A 20,200-nucleotide genomic window follows, 5' to 3' on the forward strand; every position below is an offset into this window, starting at 1 on the left:
AAAATATTATCCTAATATTTGTTAAAAGTTCTGACTCCTAAATACCTAAAAAGAAGCGGAGGGAAAAATAACAACCCTCAGGCAGGATTGTGAAGGGTTTTTGTTTAATACATCTGAAAAGAATGCATATACAAAGAATTGAGACATGAGAAAGCATTGGTTCAACACTAATGAATCTACAAGAATTAGGACTGGGGGAAGGTGGAAAAGATTACCTAAATATTTTTAAAAATTGGAAACTGCAACCAAAATGAGCTGATGAAAGTTTCTTTTAACACTTAGGAAGAGTCTTTATAAGACTCTCTCCATAGTTTTTACTAAACCAGAGAGCCTCAGATGGCTGCTCTAGGGTTCCTCATACGCAAAACAAGTTAAGTCCCGATTGGTCCCATGTTTTTAAATGTTCTCCCCACCCCCCACCCCCCCACCCCCATCCCCAGCTTCTTAATGAAGCAGGTCTCTATCCTCACAACTTGAAAGAGGATGTGAATCATTCCACAGACATCTGTCTTCTAGCACCACCCCTGATATTTCCTCGATGCAGTCTTCGGCTGTGTTCTAGTAATACTATATCATATACTATTAAGCTGCATGTCTATGCTAAGCATACAAGACAATGACTGACGGGGAAAAATGTTATTAAATTATGTACTCAATCCATTTTGGTGTATTTCAAAGGTGCAATACTCTTCATTTATCAGTGAAAGAAGTTAGAAATTAACTTCCAAGAAAAAAAAAATTAAATGGCAAACAATTTTCCTTGAAAGTCAGTCACTTATAGTGTGCATCCTAGGAAAAAGGAAGGGTAAGACAGGTTCTACCTGCTTACATGAGTTTTATCAAATGCTGGGCCTACTTAAGGGTGGAGAGAAAAGGCAACTTTCAAAAAGGAGTCAGTTATTAAATGAGGCATTTGCTATACTCCTTCCTAAGAGCACCAGATGGGGAACATGTTTTCTAAAAGAAATCTAGGAGTGGAATGTGGAATCAATCCATGCTCCTCCCCTTAAGGGCTAATAGTTTATGATTTTTTTTTTAATGACTAATTAAAAACAACCCCCCACACACACACACACAAAAAAAAAAAAAAAAAAAAAAAAAGGGAGGGAACCTGTATGTCCCAGACTACTCTCCAGAGTGGAACCCAGGAGCAGCTTCAATAAACCAAATTAGTCTGTTACAGAGTCATCACAAGCATGCCTTGCTTTTAAACAAAAACAACAAAATTTTTTTCAAACAACATAACAGAAACTAGTAGTACTGATCACTTTTCTGACAATACACAAGTACTCAAAATTAACTAGTACTGAGAAGGGGAAGGGGAGCATATCTATGGGCTTGTCTCACACGAGTGCATGTGGGTAGGTGCAGGGCATTTGTCATTATTGCAAAAAAAATGAATTTTAATTTTTAATCTTTAGTTTGATTTAAACATTGCTTTTAGTACGATGACAACACCAGCTGTGCAGAAAGGGCTCTGGAGAGATGTTCATAGCAGCACACACCTGCGGCTCTTCTTCGGTTCTGGAGGCTCCAAGGCAGCCAATATTGCTTCATCAAATACATTCTTTAGGCCTTTCTGAAAAGGGGTAGAAAGAAAAAAAAATGGGCAGTCTGATTTCAGTATAATAAAGCTGGAGACCAAATTTAAAACCTGGAAGAGTTGGCAAAGAACAAAATGATAAAAACAACCCTGAACCTCAAAATAATTTCATTTCACCAAGTTTTTTCCAGGCAGGGCACGGAAGGATCCATTAATTCAGAAATAGAGGAGCAGATATTGATGAATGAGACAGTGGTCCTTTGAGAAAGCTTTTTGCAGACCAAGGTATATCACAATAAGCACGTGTCATTTGCTCATTCAACATGAGTTTTGTAATGTGCTGCTAAAATACTGTACATAAAACAAGTGAAGAAGTTCTGCATTCAAATGAAACAGCTGGGTATGGAACAGGAACTGAAGGACGGCACTGGGCAGTGGTATCCTTATATGGAAGGTGCAGGAAAAGATGGAGAGAGGCAGTTACAGTGGTTGCATTGAAGATATTCACTCTGAACTCCCTTCATCCCACCAATTAGAAACAAGGGGATTCAAGGAAGCAAAAAATGTGGGTTCCTAATACAAATGTAAAACTAGAGCCAGTCAGTGCAATAGGAAAAGAGCTTCACCAGGCATTTATACAAACAATTGTATATTTTTTAATTTCAAAATTTGAAAGTAACCACAATTGTATGTTTCCCTCACAACAATAAAATCAGGAGCAGAAATATAAAGGTGGCAGCTTTTACATCTCAACATTTACAAACCTTAGATGAACTGTTAAAATGGATGCTATTCTTAAAGATAATGTAACAAATGATCTCATAAAGCAGTAGCAGATACATCAATACCTTTCCCACCCTTGACAATTACTCCACTATAGATAGCACAGACAGCCAAAGCAATACCAACATAAAGTTTCATTGCACAAAGGAAACCAAAAAAAGAAAAATCCTCCCTTCCCCCATTACACTCTACTAGGTCACCCTTTTTTCCATAGTTTTTCATGCAATTACAATTAACAGTCATAAGAGAAAAATGATATTTGTGTTATTTTCTCCACCTAGAACTAAGATCTAGAAGTGTTAAAATTCCTATTTTCTCCCAGAAAACATTCTTAATGCTAAACCAAATTCCCTTTTGCAATAGTAATCCAAACCAAAAAGCTCTGAGCATCAGGCAACTCAAGCAGCAGAAAGTTAAACAAATCCAACTTAGCTACTGAGCACAAAAAATATTCTGTATTATATCGCATTCTTGATCAAAAACTAATACAGAGGTTGCTCTAAGGTGGTGAGTAAAAAGACACAGAGGCATTCAAACAGGATGGTTTTATTCCTTTGTTTTTAAACGATCTTTCTACAGTAGTGGGATAGGAAGCAGCAGCAAAGAGGGAAGAAGAAAACAGTTTAGAATATACAGCACTTCCTTTTGGGTTGAGTTTCCGGAGGCTCGAGGGCAGCTAGGATAGCCTCATCAAACACATTCTTCAGACCTCTCTATAAGACAGAGGGGAGAAGAGAGAATAGCAGCCAGGTTAGAGGATTAGAAAGACTAGCAGATACAATAGCATTCCAGATAAAGTGGACTGAATTCACAGAAGCAAATGCATCTTAAGAAAAATAACTGCCAGAAAGCTAGATTTAAAATCGATTAACTGAGGACAGTATATAGCTAAATAGAAACCTCTTCAATAAAACAAGGTTAAGTAAACAAGAAAACCTTTTTATGAAGATGTATATGTTGATTTCTATAATAATCTCACTTTGAAATCTATTATCAAAATATTTTAATGAAAATAATGCAAAAAGAAAAAACGAGTATATAAATACAAGACAGATACATTAGATAATTATATCTTACAGCATTTCCCATCATTCCAAGAATTGCATACAAAGTTTGGATCAAAATAAACTACTATTTTAGGCTTCTGTGAATTCAGCTCCTGAATAACTGAAGGACACAAATAGCAGACTGACAAGCATGCTACATGTTTCTAGATTCAATGGTATATATGGGTGGGATTAATCAGGACTTCAAGTAAATTTCCCAATATTAAAAGGTTCAGACAGTTAGAAAGAGTGTTAATTTTTCATCAGTATCAACTAGGAGAAGCTCAAAGAGCAAACTCTAGAAATGGCATACATTTCAGTTTTTCAGTAATGTTATTAGAACAAGTAACCACCAGCAAAATCAGAGGAAAACGAATGGAACCCTAGAATGGGCTTTAGCAAGCAGTCCAATGCTTGAAAATGGTGCATGGATATCAGAGCATAAAGCATGGCGTGAAAACAGAGAATATTCTCAGGTCTACAGGGATTAAGATCCAGAAATGCACTTATACCTCAGCCAGAACTCCAACATGACAGTGTGGCTCAGCAGAAGTGGTATACTGGGCCCTGGTCTATAGACTAAACTCACCTAAACTCACCACAGGTTTACCTCCTAAGGTAATTTATCACATTCTTTAGGTCAGTAAAAATTTCCTCCCAAAGTACCAGAAGCTACATTAACAAGTACCAGCCTCAGACTACCTCCTTCCCCAGCCATGGCATCCCAGAAGAGAGCCAGTACCCAAACACCACTGAGTACAATATAAATGAGAAATAGCAAGCAGTACTTTCCAAGAAAGAGTGATGAACCAGGAGTTCACTGAGTGGGTAAAGCTCATGCTTTAGCATGTATGAAGGCCCTAGGTTTGATCCCCACACCACAGAGGAGAGCACCACAGAAAGCACCAGGGGAACTCCAAGGATAGTAAAGCAGTGCTTTGGTATCTGGTATTTTGGCACGCCCATGTCATCTCTTCCTCTCTGAAAAAAAGTAGGACCAGGAAAGTGATTCAGTGGCATAGTACATGAGCCCCAGGTTCATCCCTGCTACATACATACATACACACACACACACACACACACACACACACACACACACACACACACACACACACATTTTTTTTAAGGGTGAAAAGGTTTTCCTTCTGTGTCTTTTTACAAAGAAGAAACTCAGGGCCAGGTCGTGGCACACCTAATAGGGTGCACACATTACAAAAAAATAACCACTAAGCAAGTGGCTGAAGTTTCTCTGAAATTCTTTCTATATATCCTCCTGAGGGAAAACTATGACAATCAAATATTGAATAAAATGAGGATGCAAAGAGAAAACATTCTTAATAAAGAGAACTACTAGAAACTAGGGAGCCCATAAAGAAAATTCTTTGCTTACTGACAAGGACTAGCTAATCCCCTACAAAACAAGTATAATCTCTGCTTTACCCACACAGTCTGATTATATAAGAAGTTCAGCTTTAGAGACCAACAAACAGAATATAAAGTCCTGAAAGTTCTAGATCCCAAACACATATCCTATCTTTCCATTTCTCTGAGCTTTAATAATAATAATAATAAAATGCAGTTTCTAAAATCTTTTGAGTCTCAAGAAAATGACTACTGAAACATGTTGGTACTATAATAAATCTGACATAGAAACATCTAATTCTATAAAACAAACTTCATCAGTGATCTAAAATTGGGCCCACATGGTCAACTTGCCTCCATATCCCCAAGTCAGCCCACATTAGGGGTCAGAGGTATGTAAATTATGAGTATAAAGTCAGCTATGATCAGCTGGGGCCCTAATCGGGGAGTCCTGAGATTCCCAAACAGACTTGAATGGGCCTAGAACTTAAATAAATCCCTCTCTCCATTGTTACCGGTCATTTCTATCAGGAACAACAAAATAGACCCCTTTCTGAGCCCCCATAGGACCTTTCCCTCAACTTGGATCAACAACGGTAGAGAATGTTCCATCCCTCGAAGGGAGGATGGACAACATACCCTATGCTACACCTGAGGAAGATGGGTCGATACTGGGGCAGCATGGAATGTTTCTACTCGTGACCACAGAATGGGAGCTCAGATCTAGAGTGATGCAGAGGTCACACAGGCTCCTAAGCTAATTATGGGCCCCAAATCGATGGGGTTTACAGTCAACAATATTTATACCCCTTTCCCATATTAGGGAGCTACTCTCTTCCCTGATCCAGCTTTCTGGTCCTTTTCCCAGCCATGACATCATCTCCCCAGACAATAACTTGGATCCACCTGCATATCAAATTTCAGGCTCAGGCAAAAAAAAAAAAACAAAAACAAACAAAAAAACACTAGTATAGCTACAGGCCCTTTGGATTATAACTAAAATATGCCTACTAGCTATCAACAAAATGGAGGGCCCCCCCCCCCCCCCCGCAACACTTCATCTGCACTATTCCAGCCTTTAGGTCCATGATTGGTCAATAATTTGTTTGGCTTTGTATGTTAACTCTCTTGTCAAGCACCAGGTTCCAGATGCTAGCATGATGCCAAACAGACTTCCCTGGACAGATAACCCCACCAATGTGTCCTGGAGGAGCTCAGTTTCCCCAGAGCCCTTCCCCACTAGAAAAATCGAGAGAAAGGCTGGGAGTATGGATCAACCTTTCAATGCCCATGTTCAGCGGGGTAGCAATTACAGAAGCCAGACCTTCAACCTTCTGCATCCGACAATGACCTTGGGTCCATACTCCCAGAGGGTTAAAGAATAGGAAAGCTATCAGGGGAAGGGATGGGATATGGAGGTCTGGTGGTGGGAATCGTGCAAAGTTGTACCCCTCTTATCCTATGGTTTTGTCAATGTTTCCTTTTTATAAATAAGAAATTTTTTTTAAAGTCAGGTATGATTTGTCACACATTACATGTACATCCTCCCCACCTCCAATGTAAGTGTGCACATCAGCTCACACACTAGCAGACCACTATTCTGAGGATGGCATCATCCTCTGAAGCATCAGGCATTCCTTTTTTAGTCTCAAATCACTGTTGTTTAACAGAAGACATAAAAATCTTCTCAGCTTCTGAATATCTATTTTTAGAACAGCTCTAAATTACCAAGGAAAACTGTACAGGAGAATGATTCTGAACATGAAACATCCAATTAATCATAAAAATTTTTATCTTTAATATCCAAAGTACTACTTTGGAGATTATTAAATTAAGCATTAGGCCTACATACTAAACACCTAATATACATATACTAAGGAAGCAAATGAACTTTACCTTTGTATACATATAATCAATAATCCAACAACTTAAGAATTAGTAAAAATTTAATTACCTGAAAAATAATAATATATGTAAGTAAATTTAATGTCAGTGTACAAAATCTCTATTCTTTAGCTCTTTCCTACTTTAACTAGGTATTCAACTAATTAGGTATTTAATTAGATATTAAATTATTATTCAAACTTAAATGTGTTGAGTACAAATAATTACTATAATCACTATCTGTGCTAATAATTTCTAAAAGTCTTTATATCCAAAAGAGTACTCAGAGGGTAGAATCAGTAAGACATGAAGATGAGGGAGTCAGGCAGTAGTGCTGCGGGTTAAGCGCACGTGGCGCAAAGCGCAAGGACCAGCTCAAGGATCCCAGTTGGAGCCCCCGGCTTCCCATCTGCAGGGGTAGTCGATTCACAGGCGGTGAAGCAGGTCTGCAGATGTCTTTCTCTCCCCCCCTCTGTTTTCCCCTCCTCTCTTCATTTCTCTCTGTCCTATCTAACAATGACATAAATAACAACAATAATAACTACAACAACAATAAAAAACAAGGGCAACAAAAAGGAAAATAAATATTAAAAAAAAAAAAAAAAAAAAAAAAAAAGACATGAAGATGAAACCAGGGGCCAGATGGTGGCGCACCTAGTTGAGCACACAAGTTACAGAGCATAAGGACCCAGGTTTGATCGCTGGTCCCCACCTGCAGGAGGAAAGCTATGAGAGTGGTGTAGCAATATTGCAGGTGTCTCTCTCCCTGTCTACTCCCCCTTCCCTCTCAATTTCTGGCTGTCTCTATCCATAAAGATAATAATTTTTAAAAAATTATTTAAAATGATGAAAGTGCACAGGTCAAATAAAAAATTCTCACTGTAAATACTCAACATTTTCATTCTCTATTCTTAGAATGTCATGTTTCCCATCAAACTGTGAGAAGAATGCCAATTTAAGTATTCAGAAGTGGAGAGGCTGCCCAGGAAGTCTCACAGAGGATAAAAGTGTCAAACTCTGAAGTATGATATCCTAATTTCAATTTCCAATTGCATGTGCTAGAGCGGTGCCTTGATTTCCCCCTCTTCCTCTCACTGATAAATAAATCTTTAAAAAAGTAAAAATAAATGGAAGGGGTGCAGGAAGTGGTGCACCTGGTTGAGCACACATAATACCCAAGGACCCAGGTTCAAGCCTCCGGACTCTACCTGCAAAGGACAAGTAGTCAAACAGTGCTACAACAGGTCTCTTTCTCCTGAAGTGCCCCTTCCCTCTCAACTCCTTTCTCTATCCAAAACAAATAAATAAATAAAAGAAATGGATAGGGGCCAGGTGGTAGCGCACCTGGTTGAGTGCAAGTTACAATCCACAAAGACTCAGGTTTGAGCCCCAAGTCCTGACCTGCAGGGGGAAAGCTTTGCAAGTGATGAAGGAGTGTTGCAGGTGTCTGTCTCTCTCTCTCTCCCCCACCCTCTAAGTTCGTGTCTCTATCGAATAACAAATAAAAATATAAAAAATATTCAAAACATTTTTTAAAAAAGAGAAAGAAATGGATAGAAGAAATGAAGACTGCACAAAGACGGAATGCTTCCAAATACATGAAAATAGAGTCACAATGAAAACACGCTTGAGAAATATCGAAGTCAGCTCACTGATATGAAAGTCTCAAATATTATGATTGCCTATCTCAGGCTAAATTAGCCCATGAACAGTATATAACATCAGCTGTGAATATTGACAAGAAATATTAAATATATTTTTAAAAAATAGGTCAGGGAGGGATCGTTCATACTCTTTTAAGTCTGTGCTTATGTGAACCTTTTCAATAAGTCTTCCCCATTACAAATGATACAATAACACACAGAAGCTCACCAACACAGTGCTTTGCATATACAATAATAATTTTCTAAACATGAAACCAGCCAAAGAATATACACTATGAAGCTGGTCACAGACTTTCTGGACAACTTTCCTGAGCACTACAGACCATCATCAGAAATAACCTTTGAGATTCAGGGAAAGGAGCAGAAGGGGGCCTTGGGGAGTGGGGACTGGGGTCCTAGGTGGGAGGCCAGACTATTTTGCAGACACCCATCATGCAGAGCTGGGAAATCATGCCTATGTGTAGACAACTATGCTATAAAGCATTAACCATCTCTCCCCCCCCCATAAAATGAAAAAATAAATAGGAAAGAAAAAGGAAAATAGCTTTTGAGTCTTAAATGCTCTGAGAAAAACACTCAAGTAAAAACAGAAATGGATTCACACCAGTACTCACCTGTGTGAGTGCTGAACACTCCACATACTTGACAGCCTTCAGGTCACGGGCCAGCTTTTCAGCAGTCTCTGGAGTGATAGGCTTCTGTTTGTTCTTGGCAAGTTTCTCAATAGTAGAGGGGTCATCTCTGAGATCAATCTGGGTCCCAACAAGCAAGAAAGGAGTCTTTGGGCAGTGGTGAGTTATCTCAGGCACCCACTAGGAAAAAAGTATTTTTTAATTACTTTTATTAATCCAATCACTGAAGTTATATATAAGTCAAAAAAAGTTGTGTAAGAATGTTTTTCAGAGAAAGAATATCTGACAAACAAGAGGCTGGGTGGTGGCAAACCTGGCTAAGCGTACACATGCTCAAGGAACCAGCTTCAAGTCCCCAGTCCCCCTACCTGCAGGTGTCATGCTTCATGAAAGGTGAAGCAGTGTTGCAGCTAGGTCTCTGTCTCTCTCTCTCTTTCTCTCCCTCCCTCTCCATGTGCCCCTTCCCTCTTAATTCTCTGTCTCTACCCAAAATAATTTTTTTAATTTTTTAAAGAAAAAAAAAATCTAAAAAAGAATATTGGACAAACTCACCTTTTCTTTCACATTTTCAAATGAGGATGGAGAAACCACTGAAAAACAGACTAGAAATACATCTGTTTGTGGATAACTCAGCGGCCGTAATCTGTCATAGTCTTCTTGCCCTAAACAAAAAGTAGGAGAAATCAGCAAGTGTTCTCAAAATCTTTAGAGTATTAAAGTTATAAATCAGGTAGCAATTAAGCATGCAACTAATATCACACTGATCATTAATCAGAAAGCATTTATTTAATGAAATAGCTCTCTAGTATTTCAGCAATATGCTTATTTAGTTAATTCTATGTAACATTTCAATTCTTTCCACTAGCAATACTATTTTTTTCTTTATTACCAGTTCATAGTTTTTTATTTTTGTGTTAATTTTTAACCCAACAATAATGCAATAATGGCTACTATACAGAAACAATTAAAGATCAACCTAAGACTAAGTTCTTATAGTAAAACTCAACTGGCAAAATCCATTCCCCATCATAAACTACCAAAGCAGGTCACATGCTTAATAAAGGTCTGAAACTGAGGATATCTGCTGTGTGTGTGTGTCTGTGTGTGTGTGTGTCTGTGTGTGTGTGTGTCTGTGTGTGTATTTTTTAATTACCAACAGGTTTATCACTAGGGCTCAGTGCCAGCACACAAATCCTTTTCTTCTTCTCTTTTTCTTCTTCTTCTACCCCCTCTCTTCCTTCTCCTCCTCCTTCTTTCCCTCTTCTTCATTTGGTAAGGAGATAAAGGAGGAGAAAACAGAGAGGAAGAGAGATAGAGAGACCTGCAGCACTTGCTTGGGGACCAAGGGCTTTGAATTAGGGTCTTTGTGCATGGTAATGTGTGTACTCAACTAGGTGCACCACCACTTGATCCCATATATGCTCTTAAATACAAATTTATTCAAGAATACTAAAGCAAGTATGGCAAAATATTAAAACTTTCACAAATATGACTAAAGGTTATATGGGGCTTCTACTGTTGTTCTTGCAACTGTGTGTAGGCTTAAAGTTACTTAGAGGCAGTAAAGGTTTTTAAAATATTCATACACATTTCCAAAAGTGTTAAGGGAAGAGTCTCAAGGGAAGAAGTTAATAATCTGATTTAAAACCTCAACAACAGCAATCACATATTAAAACAATATTTAAACACTTAAAGTCACCAAACTAAACACTTAAAAATGATCAAAATTCTAACTTCTATGCAGTGTGTATTTGGGTGTATTTTTAAAAAATTAGAGGAGGACCCCTCTTATCCTACGGTTTTCCTTTTTTAAATAAATAAGTAAATAAATAAATAAATAAAATTAGAGGAGGACGGAGCCAGGCAGTGGGGCACCCGGTTAAGCACACATAGTATTAAGTGTAAGGACCAGCACAAGGATCTAGGTTCCAGCCCCCAATTCCCACCTGCAGAAGGGACTCTTCACAAGTGGTGAAGCAGGTCTGCACGTGTCAATCTTTCTCTCTGCCTCATTATCTCCCCCTCCTCTCTCAATTTCCCACTGCCCTATCCAATAAAATGGGGAAAAATGGCCACCAGGAGCAATGGATTCATAGTGACAGCACTGAGCCCCAATGGTAACTCTGGAGGCATAAATAAATAAATAATAAGATTAAAAGGAAAATAAATTAATAATATTCTACAAGCCATTAAAAACTTTTTGCAAACAATGAAAATGCAAGAATTCAGGGTAGCAATCAAAATAGGAAATTAAAGGTGTTATTTATCACCATGTAGGCAACAGCATTAGTGGATAAGATAGGTATCTTCAAGATAATATGGAGATAAAGGTTAGTAAGAGTTAAATAAGGGTTTAAGAAAAGTTCAAAGGAAGATTACAAAACAATAAATCCACTATAAGTACTTCTAACAATTTCTTTAAAGCCGAAGATACACACTCAGATGTCTAACTTTCATTTACTAAATTAGAGTGTATAATTGTAGTAAGAGAAGGGATTAAAAAAGAAAAAATGGGACCAGAGAGAAACTAATGTGTTGGAAAACTGAATTTGAGGGCCTGAGCATTCAGGGTTGATTACCCACACCACCATATTCCAGGAGCTGAATGTTGCTATGTTCAATGACCAAAAAAAAAAAAAAAAATTAAATCTTAAGAAAAAGAGAAACTGAGCTTAGAGAAAGTAAAATCAGCTAAACTCCCTAACAAATTTAAAATCTAAAGTATTTGAGTTCTTAACACTAACTGGAGTTTTGAGACATCACACCCTAAAGCTCCAATAAACTAAAAAAAAAACAAAAAAAAAAACTGTCAACAAACATTAGTGCTGTGCTAATGTGCCTTCAAAATATATTTTGATGTACTGTAAAACAAGTTGCCTCTATTTATGTCTACATGTATTCTATAGACACATGCATTCAAATTTTAGACAGTGATAAAAGACACTGTCTAATGTAATCTCACCTACTTTACCTCCTACTGTACCATCCACCCTAGAGTAATACCATTCCAGGTTTAGAACTACTCTATGGTCAAGCATTAGCCATATTTAATCCTGCTAATAACAAAAGACAAGTGGTTTACTGATGTGTAAGTTTCCCCCAAACGTCAAAAAAAAAAAAAAAGATGAGTTTTTAAGTCTTGTGATTATTAACTCAAACTATAAGACAATTTCTTACCTGCAGTATCAAAAAGTCCAAGAGTATATGGCTCTCCACCAATCATAACTGTGACTGCATAGTTGTCAAAAACCTAAAAACACAAAATACACAATATTGTTAGTTAAGCTGGTACTATATTTCCTTCCTAAAACTTAACCCTCTCTTAATCTATCCTCCTTCTATAATTACCAATACTGCCAATTAAGGCTCTTCATGAACTGATTCCTAGGAAATGTGACAGGGAATGTATTCTGGGATATCTGCTCTACCCAATCTGTCAGGATAAAAATCCACAGTAGGCTTAAAGAAGTCACAAGTACAGAATACCCTAACTATACAAATTTATCCTGTTCAAATTTGAAAACTTGAGACTACAGCTTATAATGTATCACAATGCTCACTATGATTTCTAAGAATTTATTTTATCATAGGCCATTTCCTTTATTTTTTTAGTGTTTTCATTTTTATTATTTATTTCTTAATTAATTAATTTGGATAGAAAGAGAGATCAAAAGGGAATGGGGAGATAGAGAGGCAGAGAAAGAGACCTGCAGCACTGCTTTACCACTCATAAAGCTGCCTACCCTGAGGTGGGGACTGAGAGTTTGAACTAGTGTCCTTTGCAATGTAACATGTGCACTCAAGTGTGCCATCCCCTTTTACCTTATTTTCATATAGAGTTAGGGGCAGGGGAGGGAGACCACAGCACCAAAGTTTCCTGCAGTGTAGCAGGGGTTGAGCTCAAACCCAGGTGCATACATTGCAAAACAGCATACTATCCAAGTAAGCTATTTAGCTAGCCCAGACCATTTCCTTTCAACATAAAATCAAAATATGTTAGATCCATAAGCTTTTTCCTTTCAGGGTTCAAGACATGAAGACCTTGTAATCTTACTAAAGAAAACTAAAAAAAAAAAAAAAAAAAATTTTTTTAAATTAAAAAAAAAAGAAAACTAAAAGTTCCCTCAGGAATTTTAAGCAAGTGTCTAAGAAAAGTTTGATATATTATTTTTGAGGATTTCATTAATAAAACTCATGTTATTTGACACAACTACATGACCTAATATACCTGTTTGACTAGATTCTTTATTTGTAAACAGATTTTAAAAATCAAGACAAAACTCAGTATGAACTGATATTGGTTACTAGTGAAAATGGAAAATAACTAATAAATAGAAAAGGAACTAATAATAGTTCATGGATTCCTCTGACTTAATTAACAACAGAAAAATAATACTTTGCAAATAGAAGATAGACATTACACTTAAACAGCCTGCTGGGTTAGGCGATAGCTCACCTACGGTGGCATGCCTTATCAGGCACTAAAATAAGCTCGAGATCTGAAACTCAGCACCAATCAAAGGAGCAGCCAGGCATGAGAGAACCATGAAAACAGAGGAAATGTCACAACGGGCTGCGATGTGGGTATGTACACATGCTATTGTGTGAGTATGGAGGGTGAGGGTGAGGGTGAGGGTGGGGGTGGGGGTGGGGGTGGGGTGGGGGTAGGGGTGGGGTGGGGGTGGGGGTGGGGGTGGGTGTGTGTGTGTGTGTGTGTGTGTGTGTGTGTAGAAATTTTTTTAAAGAATGAAAAAAATTTAATTTAGGGGTCAGGTGATGGTATACCTGGCTAAGGGCACACGTTACAGTGTACAAGGACCCAAGTTCAAGCCCCTAGATGCCACCTGCAGTAAAGGAAAGCTTAATGAGAGGTGAAACAGGATATAAGTGTCTCTGTCTCCTCCCCTCTCCATTTCTCTCCATCCATTAATAAATATTTTTTAAAAATTTTAATTTAAAAGTAACAATAGCTCTACTTAACCCTGTAACTAACCTTGTAATTTATGGTTTAATGGGTTTTTGGGGATTTTTTAAGGAAAGTCAGCTCTTAACAAGAAGGAAATGTAGAGATGTAGTGAAACTCTCAAACTATGTTGGAGTTTGTTTAAGTCATACCAGTTCTTTTTCCAGACACTGACATATGTGTAAAGTTCCCACACACCCACTTTAAACAGAGCACTTAAATGTCCAAAGTAATAAAAAAAAATTGAAAAAACAATTAAGAATTAAGAAACTAAATCACAAAATCCTAGTTTTTACTCTAAAAATGTATCTCTAAGTCCCTTCCAACCCAGAACTTCTTTCACATATCCCCAAATAGACCAACTCAAGAATGTGATATCTTCTTTTTATTATTATTTCTTTTTATTTAGTGGCTATTTTTCTCTCTCACTCTCTCTCTTTTTACTTATTTATTTTTTTTGCTTCCAGGGTTACTGCTGGGGCTCATTGCCTGCACCACAAATCCACTGCTCCTGGAGGCTATCCCCCCCCCCCCATTTTAATCGCTGTGGCTATTGTTTTTTTTTTTTAGGTTTGTATATATTTGCCTATTTTTTTTTTCATTTTTTTATTTAAGAAAGTATTAACAAAACCATAGGGTAGGAGGGGTACAATTCCACACAATTCCCACCACCCAATCTCCATATCCCTGTTGTTGTTATTGATGGCGTTGTTGTTGGATAGGACAGAGAGAAATCAAGAGAAGAGGGGAAGACAGAGGGGGAGAGACAGATAGACACTTGCAGACTTGCTTCACCACTTGTAAAGTGAACCACCCTCCTGCAGGTAGGGAGCCGGGGTCTTAAACTAGGATCCTTACTCCAGTTCTCGCGGTTTGCACCATGTGTGTTTAACCCGTTGTGCTACCACCTGACCCCCAAGAATGTGTTATCTTATATATTCATACCTTCAAATCCGCCCCCCTTCCAAGAAACCTAATTCTTCTTCCTCTAGCTATAGCTTATCTAAATCACTTTACCTGCCTCAGGACATTAGAGGTTGTCAATTCTAATCCAATACATAAATGCCAAGTCTTTAACCTATATGCATCCTCTTCATAATATTCTTATCTAAAGATTAACTTAAAGTACTTATACATTTCCTTTTTACTTCAAAGCAATACTATCCCCACATTAAACAAGCATAGGTGCTTCATAACCTCTAAAATAGCACACTTAACAGCTGTAGGGGGGTCGGGCAGTGGCGCTCCAGGGTAAGTGCACATACTACCATGCCCAAGAACCGGGTTCAAGCCTCCATTCCCCATCTACCAGGGCAACACTTCACAAGCAGTGAAGTAGGTCTGCAGGTGTCTTTCTCCCTCTATCTACTACTTCTATCTGTCCTATCTAATAAAATAGAAAGGAAAAAAGAAAAGAAAAATGGCTGCGAGGAGCAGTGGATTCACAGTAACAGCACTTAGTCCCTGAAATAACCCTGGTAGTAATAAAATAAGTAAATAAATAAATAAATAAAAATAGTGATAGATGTTGCCATCAGAGGCTAACCCTAACTCCCTTCTCATTACTAAGTGAACATTTATGAGTGGCATTTATACCACTGGATCTAACCAGCCTGAGACAAATACTGGATCTCTAAACATGTTCTTTCACAAATGTAAGTTACTATAAATAAATCTGTCTTTCACTTCATTCTATTTGTTATTTTCATTTTTCCCTCTTTTCTTCCAAGGAGCTAATAAAATTAAATAAATAAATAAAGTGTGGAAAAGGATGCACAAAGACTTCTAATGATATTCTCAGAAAAAAAAAAAAAAGAAGAAAAGAAAAGTTCTCTGAGGAACCAAGTAGTGGCGTATCTGGTTGAGTGCACATGTTACAGTGTGCCCCACCTACAAGAAGGAAGCTTCATGGAGAGGTGAAGCAATGTTACAAGTGTCTTTTACTCCCTGTCTATCTTCAAGCTCTTCCCTCTCAATTTCTCTGTTTCTACCCAAAAATAAATAAAGTATTTAAAAAACACTTTAAAGGGATGGGGTGACAGCATAATTGTTGTGCAAAAAGACTTTTCTGCCAGAGCTGTGCAGTACTCTGATATTTCTGTGTCTTTCTCTCTGTACCTTCCTCTCATTAAATAATGTAAAACTATATAAAAAATAAACTTTAAAAAGATAGTGCTGGGAGTCGAGTGGTAGTGCAGCGGGTTAAGCGCACGTGGTGCAAAGCGCAAGGACCAGAGTGAGGATCCCGGTTCGAGCCCCCGGCTCCCCACCTGCAGGGAGTCGCTTCACAAGCGGTGAAGCAGGTCTGCAGGTGTCTATCTTTCTCTTCCCCTCTCTGTCTTCCCCTCCTCTCTCCATTTCTCTCTGTCCTATCCAACACCAAAGACAGACAACAACAATAATAACTACAACAACAAAAACAAGGGCAACAAAAGAAATAAATATTAAAAAAAAAAAAAGATAGTGCTCTGCTCCTAAAAACCAATCTGTATATCAATTACTGCTAAGACAACAACTCCATAAGATTCTCTATCTCCTAGAGATTAAGTTACAAGATCCCCTACTCAAAAAAAAAAAAAAAACCAAACCCAGAAGCACCCACCTCTAAGCACTAACCACTGAACAGCCACCACCACCACCACCACCACCACCACCACCACTCTCATTCTAAGATGTAGGGCACACCTTTCCAAATTGAGATCACCACTCTTCAGAATCTTGTCTTTGGAGTTCTGCCTCCCAGCACTTTCTTACAAACCCGTGTTACCTTTCTGACTTTCCACTGATTTTTTTTTTCTTACCTATTTCAAGTATGAGTTTCATAATTTAAAATCTATAATTAAAAATATGATTTACCCACAAGAAATCAAGATCTTTAAAAACAGGAAATAAAAGCAAGCAACAGAAAAAGTTTCAATACACAGAGAAAGTTTTCAAAAGGATATCATAATACACTTCACTAACAAAAGGAAGTCTTTATACTTACAGTTGGCACATACTCCGATGGAAATTTGTTTGTCGTGTAGGATATCAGAAGACATGTTTTACCAACAGCACCATCACCCACAACAACACACTTAATTGTCTGCATTGCTGAAGCAGTTTCGTATCACTTTATATATTTCAAATTTGATGATGACCTACAAAAGTGATTAAAGACATTTATTTTTGTGTATGATTTTTTTCCTTTCAGTTAGCAATAGGTCCACTCATTTAAAGCTTGAACAGCACTAACACCCCAAGTACTGTGGCTGAAAGAACCTAGAAAGTCACTAGTTACTACAACAAATAAGTGATAGGAAAAGGTTTTCTTTTCTTTTTTTTTTTTTTTTTAATGCAACGCCCAAGATTGAATTCAGGGCTTCACAACATATGTGTTCTGCCATTAAGCCAAATCCCTGGGCACTTAAGATGAATTTTTAATTTTTTTTATTCAAGAGATAGAGACAAAGAGCACAAAACATCACTCCACCTTTCATGCAGCTCCACTCACTTTTTATTTCTACAGCTCTCATGTGGTACCAGTGCCTCACAATGTAGGCACTCTACCACCAAGCCACCTCTGTAGCCCCACTAAGTTTCTGATCCCCAGTTGTTTTCAACTTTCAAAGTAGTCTTCAAAAGTACAAAGCTGCTTAAGGAGCAGCATTTGTTTTGACAATCAATGAAAATCTTCCTAGAATTAATTCCATGTATTATTTGGTGAAACTTTTCCTTCATTTTAGCTGTATGTGTACACATATACCTGAGTATACTGTATGTATACTAGACAGCAGCACAAAGACTACTACTTTGAAAGAATAATGCATTCACCCAACCTCAGAATGATAACAGCCAACTCCGCTCCATCCTACCACCTGTAATGGGTAAGCATCTTGAGAAACTGAAGATCAGGATTAATCCCTCCTATCCAGAATCGTTTTAATTCTGGGTTACTTAGTTACTAATTCACTATTCATGGCATGAAGAAGGAAAACCCTTTTTGATTTACCACTACCAGGGTTTTGCTGGGGCTTCATGCCTGTGCAATTCTACTATTCCCAGTACTTTTATTTTCCCCCTCAGAGGATGAGAGACAAGAAAAGGAGACAGAAGCGAAGTGAAAGGGAGAGATTGCTTTACTACTCATTAAAACTTCCCCTTTGTTGAGGGCAGGCGGTAGTGCAGCGGGTTAAGCGCAGCATAAGCGCACATGGTGCAAAGGACAAGGACCCACTTAGGGATCCCAGTTCGAGCCCCTGGCTCCCCACCTACAGGGTGGTCACTTCACAGGAGGTGAAGCAGGTCTGCAGGTGTCTATCTCTCTCTCTCCCCTTCTCTGTCTTCCCTTCCTCTCTCAATTTCTCTCTGTCCTATCCAACAAGGGCAACAAAATTGGGGAAAATGGCCTCCAGGAACAGTGGATTCATAGTGCAGGCATCAAGCCCTCTTCAAATAAGGTAAAGTGTGTTCTGCCAGGCAAACTATCTTCTGGCTAAATTCTACATTTAAAAAAAATATATTTATTTATTTTCCTTTTTGTTGCCCTTGTTGTTTAACATTGTTGTGGTTATTGATGTCATTGTTGTTGGATAGGACAGAGAGAAATGGAGAGAGAAGGGGAAGACAGAGGGGGGAGAGAAAGACACCTGCAGACCTGCTTCATCTCTTGTCAAGTGACCCTCCTACAGGTGGGGAGCTGGGGGCTCAAACCGGGAACCTTATGCTGGTCCTTGTGCTTTGTGCTAAGTGTGCTTAACCCGCTGGGCCACGACCCAACTCCCTAAATTCTACATTTTTTAAATTTTTAAATGTAGCTAGGGGTGTTGGTATGCATGAGACCCCTTCTGGTTCATTTGGTTTAAATCCCCCCTGCTTAACACTATTCTATTTACATAACCACTTCATTCTATTTACATAACCGCTGTTAACAAGCACCTCCCTCCAGGGCATTGGTTTAATCCCCACTGTTTCATGATGTTTTTGCTCCACCCCCCCTCCTTGTCACACCCTGATCCCTTCTTTGTCACACCTTGATTTTCACCAGTCACTTTTCTCTCCACCCTCTCTATGTCACATCCTGTTTCCACCCTACTTGGGAAGTATATATAAAGACAGCATTGTGAGTTTTAGAGTACTTTACCTTTAGTTTAGCTTAGCTCGGCTTAGATTGTGCTGCGTCCTGCATGAATAAAGAGATACTGCCTACAGCTCAACCATGAATCCCTGGTCATCTGTTACCCGCCCGTGAAGCCAGCCCGGTGAAAACAACATAACCCGTCGAAAACAACATAGGGGAAGGAGAGGGGGTAAGGGAGGGGAGGGGAGAGGGAGAACACACACATAAGAACATGTGATGCCAGGGATCAAACTTGGAACCTCATACTTGGGAGCCCAGTACTTTATTCACTGAGCCATCTCCCAGGCTAAGCCCTACATTTTTAAAATTTTTATAAAAAAGTCAGAAGACTTGGGGTCAGGCAGTGGTCTGCAGCTGGTTGAAAGCAAATGTTACAATGTACAAGGACCTGGGTTTACAGGCCCCAGTCCCCACCTGCAGGGGGAAAGTTTTGCAAGTTGGTGGAACAGTGTTACAGGTGTCTCTGTTTCTCTTTCAACTTTCTCCTTCCCTCTCTATCTCTGGCTGTCTCTAACCAGTAAATAATAAAAGATAATAAAAAATTGAAGTCAGATGAGGGGCCAGGCTGTGGCACACCTGATTAAGTACTAAGTGCAAGGCCCTGCACAAGGACCTGGGTTTGAGTCGCTAGCTCCCCACCTGCAGGGGAAATGCTTTGTGAGTGGTAAAGCAAGTCTGCAGGTGTCTCTCTCCCTCTGTATCTCCCTTCCCCTCTCAATTTCTCTCTGTCCTATCTAATAAAGGTGATGGGGGGGTGGAGGCGATGGCCGACATGAGCAGTGAATTCGTAGTGCCAGCACTGAGTCCCAAAGACTGAAAGCAAAATAAAAAAAAAAAAAAGGTCAGATGATCCTAAAGCATCCTGACAAATAATCAGGTAAAAATATTTTTGTTTTTCTTTTTTAAAAAATATTTATTTATTCCCTTTTGTTGCTTTATTGTTATTATTGTTGTCGTCATTGTTGGATAGGACAGAGAGAAACGGAGAGAGGAGAGGAAGACAGAGGGGGTAGAGAAAGACAGACACCTGAAGACCTGCTTCACCGCTTGTGAAGCGACTCCCCTGCAGGTGGGGAACTGGGGGATCCAACTGGGATCCTTACACAGGTCTTTGCCCTTTGCACCACCTGCGCTTAACCTGCTGCATTACCACCCAACTCCCCTATTTGTTTTTCTTATTGTATTCCTTTTTAAGAAGCTACTG

The 20,200-nt window shown here is 38.7% G+C and overlaps 1 protein-coding gene across 4 annotated transcripts in view; it reads right to left on the reverse strand.

Annotated features, from left to right (window-relative positions):
* Nucleotides 1-82: 82 nt before the first annotated feature.
* CDC42 (cell division cycle 42) overlaps nucleotides 83-20,200 on the reverse strand; it is a 47,010-nt gene continuing 26,892 nt past the window's right edge. For 3 of the 4 annotated variants that reach the window (XM_007522605.3, XM_060205526.1, XM_060205527.1), the window contains exons 2-6: nucleotides 16,864-17,017; nucleotides 12,092-12,164; nucleotides 9,467-9,576; nucleotides 8,897-9,094; nucleotides 83-1,579 (exon numbers count right to left, since the gene is read on the reverse strand). In XM_007522605.3, coding sequence (XP_007522667.1) covers nucleotides 1,490-1,579; nucleotides 8,897-9,094; nucleotides 9,467-9,576; nucleotides 12,092-12,164; nucleotides 16,864-16,968 — 576 coding nt within the window. In that variant the 5' untranslated portion in view covers nucleotides 16,969-17,017 and the 3' untranslated portion in view covers nucleotides 83-1,489. Of the gene's footprint in view, nucleotides 1,580-2,856; nucleotides 3,040-8,896; nucleotides 9,095-9,466; nucleotides 9,577-12,091; nucleotides 12,165-16,863; nucleotides 17,018-20,200 lie in introns of those variants that run through there. The other variant, XM_007522607.2, reaches the window with a different exon arrangement.

The sequence above is a fragment of the Erinaceus europaeus genome, chromosome 13, assembly GCF_950295315.1.
Source record: "Erinaceus europaeus chromosome 13, mEriEur2.1, whole genome shotgun sequence".
Lineage (NCBI taxonomy): Eukaryota > Metazoa > Chordata > Mammalia > Eulipotyphla > Erinaceidae > Erinaceus > Erinaceus europaeus.